The sequence below is a fragment of the Arxiozyma heterogenica genome, assembly GCF_036370985.1.
Source record: "Arxiozyma heterogenica strain weizmannii chromosome Unknown scaffold_2, whole genome shotgun sequence".
Taxonomy (NCBI): Eukaryota; Fungi; Ascomycota; class Saccharomycetes; order Saccharomycetales; family Saccharomycetaceae; genus Arxiozyma; species Arxiozyma heterogenica.
The window spans coordinates 20,126-34,643 of NW_027042655.1; the positions used below are offsets into that span (position 1 = coordinate 20,126).

At 19.5% G+C, this 14,518-nt stretch overlaps 1 protein-coding gene and 14 non-coding genes across 15 annotated transcripts; 2 read left to right on the forward strand and 13 right to left on the reverse strand.

Annotated features, from left to right (window-relative positions):
• Nucleotides 1-1,037: 1,037 nt before the first annotated feature.
• PWA37_002301 lies at nt 1,038-1,124 on the reverse strand. The gene has a single exon. It is a non-coding gene; the product is annotated as a tRNA-Ser (tRNA).
• A 66-nt stretch (nt 1,125-1,190) lies between these two features.
• Nucleotides 1,191-1,265, reverse strand: PWA37_002302. Its single transcript has one exon. It is a non-coding gene; the product is annotated as a tRNA-Ile (tRNA).
• Nucleotides 1,266-1,459: 194 nt separating this feature from the next.
• Nucleotides 1,460-1,532, reverse strand: PWA37_002303. Its single transcript has one exon. It is a non-coding gene; the product is annotated as a tRNA-Ala (tRNA).
• Nucleotides 1,533-1,556: 24 nt separating this feature from the next.
• Nucleotides 1,557-1,628, reverse strand: PWA37_002304. The gene has a single exon. It is a non-coding gene; the product is annotated as a tRNA-Asn (tRNA).
• A 138-nt stretch (nt 1,629-1,766) lies between these two features.
• On the reverse strand, nt 1,767-1,852 carry PWA37_002305. Its single transcript has one exon. It is a non-coding gene; the product is annotated as a tRNA-Tyr (tRNA).
• A 140-nt stretch (nt 1,853-1,992) lies between these two features.
• PWA37_002306 lies at nt 1,993-2,064 on the forward strand. The gene has a single exon. It is a non-coding gene; the product is annotated as a tRNA-Phe (tRNA).
• Nucleotides 2,065-2,371: 307 nt separating this feature from the next.
• PWA37_002308 lies at nt 2,372-2,444 on the forward strand. The gene has a single exon. It is a non-coding gene; the product is annotated as a tRNA-Cys (tRNA).
• Nucleotides 2,445-5,151: 2,707 nt separating this feature from the next.
• Nucleotides 5,152-5,228, reverse strand: PWA37_002309. Its single transcript has one exon. It is a non-coding gene; the product is annotated as a tRNA-Val (tRNA).
• A 3,370-nt stretch (nt 5,229-8,598) lies between these two features.
• On the reverse strand, nt 8,599-8,672 carry PWA37_002310. The gene has a single exon. It is a non-coding gene; the product is annotated as a tRNA-Met (tRNA).
• A 3,908-nt stretch (nt 8,673-12,580) lies between these two features.
• Nucleotides 12,581-12,811, reverse strand: PWA37_002311 (ATP synthase subunit C family protein; the record flags this gene model as incomplete). Its single annotated transcript, XM_064858889.1, has 1 exon — nt 12,581-12,811. One exon carries the CDS (start codon nt 12,809-12,811, stop codon nt 12,581-12,583), a length of 231 nt encoding a protein of 76 aa, XP_064717970.1.
• Nucleotides 12,812-13,385: 574 nt separating this feature from the next.
• On the reverse strand, nt 13,386-13,457 carry PWA37_002312. Its single transcript has one exon. It is a non-coding gene; the product is annotated as a tRNA-Gly (tRNA).
• A 188-nt stretch (nt 13,458-13,645) lies between these two features.
• On the reverse strand, nt 13,646-13,720 carry PWA37_002313. The gene has a single exon. It is a non-coding gene; the product is annotated as a tRNA-Arg (tRNA).
• A 21-nt stretch (nt 13,721-13,741) lies between these two features.
• On the reverse strand, nt 13,742-13,815 carry PWA37_002314. The gene has a single exon. It is a non-coding gene; the product is annotated as a tRNA-Lys (tRNA).
• Nucleotides 13,816-13,866: 51 nt separating this feature from the next.
• On the reverse strand, nt 13,867-13,941 carry PWA37_002315. Its single transcript has one exon. It is a non-coding gene; the product is annotated as a tRNA-Glu (tRNA).
• A 309-nt stretch (nt 13,942-14,250) lies between these two features.
• Nucleotides 14,251-14,332, reverse strand: PWA37_002316. Its single transcript has one exon. It is a non-coding gene; the product is annotated as a tRNA-Leu (tRNA).
• Nucleotides 14,333-14,518: the final 186 nt, after the last annotated feature.

Sequence of the window (14,518 nt, forward strand, 5' to 3'; positions counted from 1 at the left end):
TACGAATAACTTCTTTATAAGTGGGGCCTTGCCACGAATAACTTCTTTATAAGTGGGGCCTTGTAATAGAGGGGGCGGGTATGATGTATAATCATCTTAAATATACTCTCATAATATATATACCTAATATATTTATATATATAAATATATATTCCCTAATATATATATATATTATATATATAATATAGTATAGTATATTAATCATTATTTTATGATAATATATTATATATATATAACTTACCACACCCCCCTCGTAGATCATAGATCATAGATCATAGAGGGGGAGTGTGGAAGTATAAAATAATAATCTTATCTTAGATTATCTTATCTTATCTAATCTTTATTAAAGATTAATATATATAATATATATTATATATATATACATATAATATAAAATTATAGAATATCTCACTATATGAATCCCTATATATTTAAAATATTTCTTAAGGAGAACTCAATATATTATTATTAATATATTATAGATTTTATAAAATTAAAACCTAGGGTATATACCTAAATCCGATATACTACTCCCCCCCCCTCATAGATCATAGATCATAGATCATAGATCATAGAGGGGGGGGTATAATATTAATATTAATCGGATAGTGTAGATCTCAAATATACTTTATATATATATTTGAGAAATATATATATCTTATTATATAATTATTTATATAGATTATATAATCTATAATTTATACCTAGGATTATCCTAGGTGGATATACTATATATTTAATATAATAATTTAATATAAATTAAATGATATAGATTTGAACCTTTTATTAAGTAATTAATATACTATATATTTAATATAATAATTAAATATAAATTGGAGAATGTAGGATTCGACATACCATATTTTTAATATTAAATATATTAATATATACCAGATAGTGTAGTATTTGAGCACTAGGATCTTCCCTGTATTCGATATACCACACGAATAATATAAATTGGATAGTGTAGGTTTCAAACCTAGGATCTTCCCTGGGTTCAATATTCCACACATTTAATATTAAATATTAATATAAATCGGATAGTGTAGGATTCGAACCTACGTAGTTAAATATAACTAATGATAGCTCAAATATCACACTTTAAACCACTCAGTCAACTAACCTATATTAATATATATAACAATATATATATTATAATTATAATAATTATCAATATATTATATATTATTATGAAACTAACAAGAATCGAACTTGTATTGGTACCTTATCAAAATACTATTCTAACCTATTGAATTATAGTTTCAATATCTTTAATATAATAATATCTCCCGCTTTGAAAAGGCGGGTCCCTATATCATTACATTTAATTACATTTAATTACATTTCATTAGCGGGTCCCTGTTATAATATATTATATATAATATTTTTATATATTATATTATATTATATTATAATATATATATTATTATTATTATATATATATATATATATAATATATTGGAGTTAATGAGATTTGAACTCATATCTATTGTATGCAACACAATAATTCTACCAAATTAAAATATAACCCCTTAAAGATATAATATATATATATTAGTTTTTAATAGGAATTGAACCTATATAATCTCATTAACAGTGAGATGCTTTAACCTTTAAGCTATAAAAACATTATAATTATATATTATTATTATATATATAATTTGATATTATTTATATGATAATAATTATATTTAACCTTTCCATATATATATTATTATATACTTTCTTTATATATAAAATATATGGAATGGTAATTATATAATATATGAAAGGGATAGGAATCGAACCTATGAAGGTATATAACCATTGAGTTTACAGCTCAACTCCAACTACCAACATTGAAAACCCTTCCTATATAAATATATATATTTATTATATAAATTATAATACTTACTTTTATCTATTAATATAATATTACATTTACTTATAATATTATAATATAATATTATTATAAGTAATAATAATTTATATGATATAATAATTAATATTATAGCTTTTATAGCTTAGTGGTAAAGCAATAAACTGAAGATTTATATACATGTGGTTCGATTCCCTTTAAAAGCATATTATATATATGTAAATACTAAGATTCGAACTTAGATAATATGCCCCTAAAAACATACATTCTACCTATTAAATTATATTTACATTATTTAACTTACTTTTATATATATATATATATATTTATATTATATATTATATATATATATATCTACTATATTAATATAATAAATATATTCATATAAGTATCCCCCCCCCGCCTGTAAGGCGGGGTATTAATTATTATAATAATATCCCATATTATACCCTGTCCGCTATACAGGTCCCTATAATATTATTATTATATTATCTGTTGTAATAATATTATTATGGAGGTGTTGTTTAACGGTTAAACTATTAGATTGCAGATCTACATAATAAGAGTTCGATTCTCTTCATCTCTTTAATATAAGATATAAATTATATATTATTTATTAAATAAATATTTAATATATATATATATATATTCTTTTTATTTACCTCCCCCCCTAAAAGGGGTCCCTGTCATATAAATATATTATATTTATATATTAATTATATATATTAATATATATATATGAAGTATATTATTATATAATATCAGGGAGATAATATCTTCCCTCTGTTAGAAGGAAAATATAAATATATATTCATTTATATATTATATATATACCCTTTTTATATTTCTATTATAATATTATATATATTATTATGTATAATATAATATACATATTATGAATAGTTACTAATATATTAGTTAGAATGAAATACATAACTTATTAATATCAGAAATACCTTCGTATAGGTAAAATATATATTTACCTCCCGCTATATCATATGCGGGTCCCTGTCCGCTATATCATTTGCGGGAGATATTATTATTATTGTTAGATAATAATCTAATATACTCCTCCCCCCCCCTCTACAAGACTACAAGACTACAAGAGGGGGGGGGGATTATAGGGGGGGGAGTATATAATATTATATACTAATAGATAATCAGAATATATAATTTATATTTATATAATATATAAATACTGCCCTGCCCCAGTATATTATATATCATAATATGATAATTAATATTATATAATAATATTATTATATAATATAATAATAATATAGAATATGATATAATAATATTATATCCACTATATTTATATTTACTATATTATTAGGGATCCACTCCGTGGGAGAATATTATATATAACAGAGATATAATTATATTATATGTAATATGTATAATACATATATTATATATAATAAAGATCAATATTATTGATTACTATTTTCCGTCATATATAATAAATTATATTATATAATATACATAATAATAATATATAATATATATATATTATATTGTACTCATTATAATATATATCTACAATATAAATACTCCCACTTCGGGTGGGGGGAATCCCTGTATATTATATAACAGAGGTATAATTATATTATATATATGAGAGATAATATATATATATATAGAGATATATAATATATATCATAAATATTGATAATATTATTAATATGGTATAGATATAGATATAGATATAGATATATTATGTATTTCCTTGCCGCATAGCGGCAGGGAAGATGTATATATGATATTAGAGTTAATATAATATATTATTAGGGTAATACATTTAATATTTATATATACAAAGATTATATATATATCTATTATATCTCCCAGGTACTTTGTATGCGGATTCCTGATATTATAAATATAATATTTATATATTATATTTGTGTATAATATATAAATATATAAAATAATAGGGGAAATAATTAATATTTACATATTATGGATATCATATAATTATATTATATATATAGATATTTATTATAGGGGGGAGGCTATTATATAATATATATAAATATTAAATATATATATTAAATATATATATAACCCATTTCCTGTAGGGGATGGGGGGGTGGGTAATAGATATTAAGTAATATTATATTTATATAATATTTATATAATATTTATATAATATTTATATAATAATATATAATATAATAAAAAATAAAAAAAATATTATATATATATTTTGTATATTGGGTTTATTATATAAAGAATAATAATAATAATGTATATAGAATATTAATTATATATAACTATGGGTGTTTTAATATATTAAACTAGAGCTCATCAATAGAAGCAAATATATAAGAATAATCAGATAACATCTAAGACATGGCAATATAAAACGGTAGTTTCATATCCGACATGATGATTAGAAGTTAAATGATAGTTTCTTATTCTTCAATAGCAAATACCTAACATAATAATTAACATAACCATATGTAAGAAATGTAATCCAGTACCAGCATAGAAAACTGAACCATATACACCATCAGTAATAGTAAATGTAGCATTAGTATATTCAATATATTGACAAGCTACAAAAATAACAATTAATCAGAATGTAATTAATAATCCTGATAATGCTTTACTTCTATCTCTATTAATTAATGCATGATGACTATATGTAATAGTAGCACCTGATGATAATAAAATAATAGTATTTAATAATGGTAATTCAGTTGGTTTAATAGCTTCAATTCCTACTGGTGGTCAACAACTACCTAATAGAATATCAGGACTTATAGCTATATGAAAATAAGCTCAAAATAATCCAGCAAAAATTAATACTTCTGATAATACAAATAATAAAAATCCTATATTAATACCTTTTCTAACAGCTATAGTATGATTACCTAAATATGTTGCTTCAGCAATAATATCTCTAAATCAAAAACATGCACTACATGTTAATACAAATAATGATAAATATACTAAATTTATATTACCAATATATCCATGCATTGTTAATCCTAATGATAATGCTAATGATAATAATGATAATGATACTATTAATGGTCATGGTGATGGTATTACTATATGAAATGGATATAATTGATGTCTACTTCTTTCTAAATGTGTCATTCTTTTTATTTATTATTCCCCTTTTATCTTTAATATATATATATATATATACTCACTCATATCTTTTATTAGATAATAATAAGATCCTTATTATATAATATATTTATTTATTTATTATTATATTTATTATTATTCTTTTTGTATTATATTATATTTATTATTATATTAATATTTTATACAAAAATGATAGAAAATATAGGATTCGAACCTATAATCTTTCGTGTGTAAAACGAATGCTATACCCAATTAAGCTAATTCTCTATTTTTTATTTTTTTATATATATAATTATATATTATTATATATTTTATAATTATATTATTAATTATATTATTTACTTATAAGATTAATTACCATATTATATACCTTTTATATTTATAATATCTATATTATATCCTATTAATATATATGAATATTTTATATATCTCCCTACCTATAATATATATTTTTTATATATTATATAATAATATATTATAATTATATATAATAATTATATTATATAATACCCGCATACTTCATACACAGGACCCTATATATATATATATATTATATATAATACCTATATACTCCTTTATATCTTATAATATCCATTATCTCTCCCGCTAATGAAATGTAATTAAATATAATGAAATATATTGAAATATAATGAAATGTAATTAAATATAATGAAATATATTGAAATATAATGAAATGTAATTAAATATAATGAAATGTAATTAAATATAATGAAATGTAATGAAATGTAATTAAATGGCGACCCCCTGTATATACCTTTATATTATATCATATATTTTACATATTATATTATTATTAAAATATAATACCCCCCAATATACCTTTATATTATATAATGATATATACCTTTATATTATATTATATTATATTATATATTATATATTATATATATATTATATATCTCCCTGTATATATTATATAATATTATATAGTATCATCCTTTCAGATGGAGTAGTATAATATATACACCTTATACAATCTTATTCATATTATTATTTAATATAATACATTAATATATATATTATTATTATATTATAAATATACAAATAAATTATATTTTACTCCATTGGACCATTTAATCATCTACTACTATATTATACGTAGATTAAAAGAATAATTATACTATTGGAAAAGTAATATATATATCTCATATATATTAATATTATTAATAATATACAGGATCCCCCCTTATTTAAATTTAAATCCCAAGGCGGACAAAGAGATATATATTTAATATAATATATCTCCCTGCCGCTATATCATTTACGGGTCCCTGTTATATTATATTATATTTTATAATATATTATATAATATAATATTTCATTATATATTATAATATATTATCTGATAATACTTCCACTACATGGTATTATGATATTAATATTATATTATTAATAATAATATATCTCCCTGTTAGTATGAATATATAAATAAACTAAAAGTATAATATTATTATTTTATAAATAATGGAAGAGAGGAAAAAAAATACTTAATATATATACCATATATATTATATATAAAAATATATCCTCTATATTATATAAATATTAATATTTATATTTGATATATATATATCTTCTTATATACCTCCTTATATAATATACTCCCCCTTGAAAAAAGGGGGGGTCCTTGTATATATATATTGTATATATATTATTATTAATATATTATATATATATTTTTTTATCTATTATATATTATTATATATTATATATAATATAATAATCTTTAATATATTATATATATTATATAGAGAATATATATATATATATAAGATTTATCTAATATTTCCTCCCACTATTATAGGCCTATAATTAATAATGGGAGGACTATCTAATATATATATATAATACCTTTTTAATAATATCAGGAACCCGTATAGGCGGGTGATTATTATATTATACATATTATACTCCATTATATTATATATTTCAATAATATACTCTCTTTATCTATATATTATATATATATATACTGATTATATATTAATCTATATATATTATGGTCTAAGTTATACTACTTCCCCCCCCCGCGTATGAAATATATAATATAATATATGAAATATATAATATAATATATGAAATATTATATAGTGGGGGGGGATATTAAGTAATATAATATACTTATACTATCACTAAATTTAATATTTATTATATAATATTATAAATTATATAATATATTTCCTGCCTGCGTAGCGGAAGATATATATATTCTTAATATTATAATATATATATAATATTATATGATAATAATAGGGGCCCGCCTATTCAAGGCGGGAGGGAATATTAATATTTATATTATTATATAATAATATAATAATTATATTATTAAGGACCTGTGTATTTTTTACGCGGGAGATAATAATAAACAGGGACCCTTTTTTATTGGAGGATTGAAATATTGGAAGGGGTGAGTATATAAATATATTATGAGTGGGATTAGATAATAAATTTATATGAGTGATATAAAAATATAAATATAAATATAATATAATGTTAATAATTAAATTAATTATTATAATTTAATTTAACTTTAATATTATATTTACCATCTTTATTAATATTTAAATTTAATGGATTAATATGACCATTATATAAATTATTAGGGATATAATTTAATTTATATGATTTATTTATATTATTAAATGAACCATATATTAAATTTAATGTTTTTGATCTACCATCTGATAATTTACCTTTTAATATAATTGATCATCCATTTAAATATTTAATATTATTGTTCTTCCCTGTAATATTTAAGGGTATAATATTATTAAATATATTAATATAATTATTTATAATTTTATCAATATTTATATTATTATTATTATTTAATAAATATATAATATATTCATTAAAAATATTATGATCCATATATACATATGATAATTGAACTGGTTTAATAATAATCTTTTTATTATAATAATATGATAATATATTACTTAATTTATTTATTATATTATTAATTATTATGTTAATCTTATTATTATCTATTGGTATATAATAATAATATTTAATAATAATAGTATTAATATTATGCTTAAATAATGGTTTACTAATAAATAATTTATTACCATTAATCATATTTATTATTCTATATAATAATTGAATAATTATATTATTATTAATAATATTATTAATCTCATTATTCTTATTATAATTATATATAATTATATTTCATTGATTATTATTATTTAATTCTTTTATACCTAATATATTATTATCCCTTGTAATTATTAATATTTTTATTAATAAATTATCTTTATTTGATTTATTTAATAATTTAATTAAATTTATTTTCATTTATTTTTATTATATTTAATATTATTATATATTCTCCTTTTTAATATTATATATACTATAATACATATTATTATATACAATATATAATATATTATACTATACTATTAGGAACCCCCTGCTAAAACTGTGGGCTGGGTCACATATAATATAATATTAATTAAAGAGATATATATTATATATATAACTATTCTACCTTATATATAATTATATTATTATATATTATTATATATGCAAGAAGCAGATCCGCTATATATTACACGGCTACCTATTTGAATATTTATGATATATTAATATATATATTAATAGATGATATTTTATACTTGTAGAAGGAATTGAACCTATCATTATTTATTTATGAGACAAATGTTTTAAACCATTAAACTATACAAGTTTATTATATTATTATTATTATATTTTATAATTAATATATATATATATATATATTATTACCCTATATAATAATCCTTATATTAATATATATATAATCCTTATAATATGATATTATTATATAATTATATCCCCCCCCCTGAAAAAAGGGGGGGGTGTATATAACATTATACCTCCTATCTCTCAATATATATACTATATATATCCATATTATATATTATTTTTATAATATATTTATATGAATATTATATTTATAATAATATTTATATATTATATATAAATAATATGCTTTCCCCCTCCAAAGGAGGGGGGGGGTGCTATTATATAATAATATTTATTATATATAATACTTACTCATTATATAAATTTATAATAAAGAATATTATATAATAATATATAATAATATTATATGATAATATATATTATATTATGTATTCTCCCTCCGAAGGGGGAGGGAGATATTTATATTATTATAATGGGTATAAATGATATAGAATATAAAAGATATTAATAAGCCCACTGCAGGTTCCCCTACAGTAACTGTATTTCAACTTCACATTAATTAATATATTTTCATATAATAATATATATAATATTTATATATTACAAGAACTCTCTTCCTCTTATTGGGAGATTATATAAATAATATATATAATAAAAAAATATATATATATAATATAGAGATATTTATTTAAGAATAAATAAATAATATATTATGATATATATATAATATATTAATAAGATAAATATATATTTCAATGTGTGATGAGTAATTAGTGCGAAACAGTTAGAGTATTCACCGTAACATAATTATTTACGTATTACTAGTAATTCTTTTTTCATATTATCAAATTACAGATAATAATTCATATTATTAATATAATATAAAATTATATTAAAGATTAATTTGTTTTATATTATTAATTTAATTATTTTTTATATAATATTATTATAATTTTATTCTCAAATTATTATAGCATGTTTATAGCCCATATTATATAGGTCATTATGATTTGTCTTAATTCCTATTAATTATATTAATTAATAATATAATAATATATATAATTTATTATATATATATGGAGTTTTGTTCATTAATGAACTTAATCTAAAACTTTGCAGCATGAACTAAAGACAACAATGTAACACTTGTAATTATATTATTATATACTCCTCCCTTCCAATAAGGGAGGGGTCTTTATATAATATAAATATTCAAAATATGGTAAGATTATCGAGGATTATCGAATTAAATTACGTGCTCCACTACTTAAGTCTGTAACCGTCTATTGTCTTGAGTTTCATTATTGCTAATATACTCTTCAGGTGGAATACTTTAATTTTCATTTTATTTTATAATATATTATATAAAATATGTATTCATCGTTTACAACTAAAACTACACAGGTATCGAATCTGCTTTGCTACTTTAGTTTTCATTTCTCAATGTCAGTTAATTATTAATTAATATTTTCATTATTACCAGTCTTATAATTATTATTATTATTTCATCCTTACTATTATAATTCTTTAATTATATTTTAATTAACTCTAAATATTATTATTTATAATATTCATTCTACAAATCCTTTAAACCATTATGATTAACGTTAGCCTTCATTGTATAACCGCAACTGCTGGCACAATTATTTGTTAAGACTATTCTATATTATTATTATTTAATATATATTATATATATTATATATAATAATACTTTATTATTTATAAAGTAATTAATATCATTATTTTTATTATATATGGATTTTATTTTTTATCAATATTATTCATCCTAATAAGTAACTAAATCAATCTTTCGATCATTGTTTAATATTCCCCACTGCTGTATCTTATAGATATTGATTATATCATTAATCAATGTGATCGTTCTAACTCTCATTACCGATTATAGATCGTTGGCTAGGCTTACCTCTTAATAATCCTACTACCTTAAACTATTATAGGCTTGACTATAAACAATTATTATTCTTTAATAATCTTTATATATATTTTTATAAATATATCTTATTATACATTTAATATAATTTATAGTTCATTATTCCTATCTATTACTCACTTCTTCACCACTTATTTATTATCTTTTTAATAATAAACGTTTGATTCACATGTGTAATGTCCTTATTTAACGTTTAATCTGAACCAACATCATGTTCTTTATATTATTCCTTTATTAACCTATAATAAATATATATATATCTTTTTTTATTAATATTTTTATTAATTATTATATAATATATATTTATTTATTACTTATATATTATTATATATATATTATATTAATATTATATTATTTTATATTATATCATATTATATTATATATATTATTATATATTATATTATATTTATAATATAATATTTATACCATTCCATAGCCCACCCTGAATATAATTAATATTATATTTAATATATTAATATTATATATTGATTAATATGCACCCTCCCCCCCTTACATATTACCGTATTCTATCTATATTATTATTATAAGTATTCACTTCCTTAGAGGAAAAGGATACTTAAAGCATATTATTATTATTAATATTATTAATTATTAAATATTATAATTCTCTATTAAAATATATATATACTCCCCCCCCCTTCCAATATTCTAATATTTCAATATTCCAATATTCCAATAAGGGGGGGGGTATAATATTATATTCTAATATAATATGAAATATATAATATGAAATATTATTAATTAGTCTCTCAGCCCGCCCCTTTTTATAGTAAGGGTTATATTTATTAAAATAGTATGGGGTGGGTTTATAATCATACAGGGACCCGCTATGCGGGAGGGACCCGCATAGCGGGAAATATTATTATATTCACTATTATTATTATTATATCATAATACCCCTCCTACTAATTATTAGAAATCTGATATTATTATAATAAAGGTGGGAAAATATATTAATTTCATATTATTTACCTCTACTATATAATAATTCATATTATATATATATATAAGATTATATTATATATAATAACTTTCTCCTGCAAAACGGAAAGAAATAATATTATTATTATCTATATAATATATATATACTTACCTAACCTCCCCCCTCCATATTGGAGGGGGGGATTGGAGGAAAATAATAATACCATTCTTAATATAATTATTATATATTTTTAATATAAATATTATATTATTATTATTATTATATTAATATAATATAGATATATTTATATATATTATTATATATATATAATTATATATATAATTATTATATATATATATAATAATTTATATTTGTCTAATATATATTATTATATAATATTATTAATATCATTAATATTAATATGATATATTTCAGGGATATATATAATATTCTTCAATATTATATCATTATTATAGATGTGATAGGGGGAAATATATTTAAAAAGGTCTTATATCCTGTTATATCATATCTTATATTTAATATATCATATATTATATGTAGGGACCCGCAAATGATATAGCGGGCAGGGACCCGCCTTTTCAAAGCGGGAGGGCAGGTAAGGAATGTATAGTAAAACATCTACTTCCTAATATAAGATACCTTATAATAATATATATTATAACTCTTTATATAATAAATATATTATATAATATATAATAATATATAATTATTAATATGATATAATCATTATTATGTTAATAATAATCCTTTTCTATTAGAAGAAGGTTTATATACAAATAATAAGACATTCTCGTTTCCTGAGAACCCATATTATGATATAAATATCTAATATTAATTATTATTATAGTTTAAAGAATTAATATATATATATATATTATATAATAATATTATATTATATTATATTATAATATAATAATATATATAATATATGGTATATTATTATTATAATAATAGGAATATTAATAATATATATATTATTTAATTAAGTTAATAATTAAACAGCGAATAATAAAATGAATGAAATCATTAAACAGAATAATCCTAGAGCTTCACTTAAAGCCATACCTAATACACAATATCCAAATAAGTCTTTTTTCAATGAAGGATTTCTACTTACTCCGTTAATTAAGGCAGCGAATACAATCGCAATACCAATTCCTGCTCCTAATAATCCAATTAGAGCAATACCCGCTCCAATATATTTAGCTGCTAATACTAATTGCATATCTTTATCTTTATATAGTATTTAACTATACCCCTTTATATATTATATATTATATATATATAATTATAATTTAATCATTATTTTAATATATGATAATTTATATATTTATATTATCATTAGATATATTAATATATCATTACTACTCTTTATAAACAATAAGTAATTTTAATAGAAAATATATTATATATTTCTCTTATATATTATATTATATATAATAATATATATAATATATTACTAATAATATAAGATATATTATATATCTTCTTATTATTTATAATATATAAATTATATTAACATTTTATTAAATATAATATATATTATATATACCATAGTATATAGCTCCCCCCCTCTACAAAAAGAGGGTCTATATTATAACAGAAACCCACCTACCAAAGATAGGAATATATCAATATATAATATATGATATATATATATATTATTAATAATATAATATATTATTATATATAATATATTATTTTAATATATATAAAAAGAATATATATATACTCTCCTCCCCCCCCCCTTCCAATATTCTAATATTTCAATATTCCAATAAGGGGGGGGAATCTTTAATTATAGATAGTGAGACTTGAACTCACAATAAATGTGTGGAAGACAATTAGTTTACCAATTAACTTATATCTATTATAACAAAGATAATAATATATTATTATTACTTTTATAATTACCCATTTCTCCCCCCCCCCTATAATCCCCCTACTATATTATATTTCATAATATGAATCTATATAGGGACTCTCAAGGCGGGGGGGGGGGGTATATATTTAATATATATAATGGGTATATATATATTTAAAATATAAATATAAATATATACTTTCTTCATGATTCGAACATGAAATATTAATATTAGAAGTATTATGCTTTAACCATTAAGCTAAGAAAGTATTAATAATATATGTATATTATTTGAGAATAGTTGGAATCGAACCAAACATGAGCTGCTTAAAAGACAACTGTTTTACCGTTAAACAATATTCCCACTATATTCTCCCACCTAGAAATAGCGACCCCTGATAATATAATATATTATTATTGAATCGGTTTGATTCGAACAAACAATAACCAAACTCAAATTTTGGTAACTTACCTATTAGTTCACGACTCAATTATTATATTATTTTTATTTATTATTATATTAATAATATCCTTTATATTATTATTATTCTTTTATTTATATTAATTAATATTAAATCTCACATAATAATATATATTATATTATTCTCCCCTCCGGGGACCCTACCTGACCCCTATTTCATTACATTTCATTACATTTCATTACATTTCATTACATTTCATTACATTTAATTACATTTCATTACATTTAATTACATTTCATTACATTTCATTAGCAGGTGTCTATATATAATATATTTATTATATTATATGTTATATATATATTATATATATTATATATATGCTATTTAAAGGACTTGAACCTTTATACATTAAAGTAATACATCTTAAGAGTATCGTGTCTACCATTTCCACCAAAATAGCTATTTATACCCCCTCCCCTCGTAGATCATAGATCATAGATCATAGATCATAGATCATAGATCATAGATAATAGAGGGGGTACCTTATAATAATATTATATTATATTATCTCACTGCCCGCCATTTCATTACATTTAATTACATTTCATTACATTTCATTAGCGGGTGTCTATATATAATTTACTTA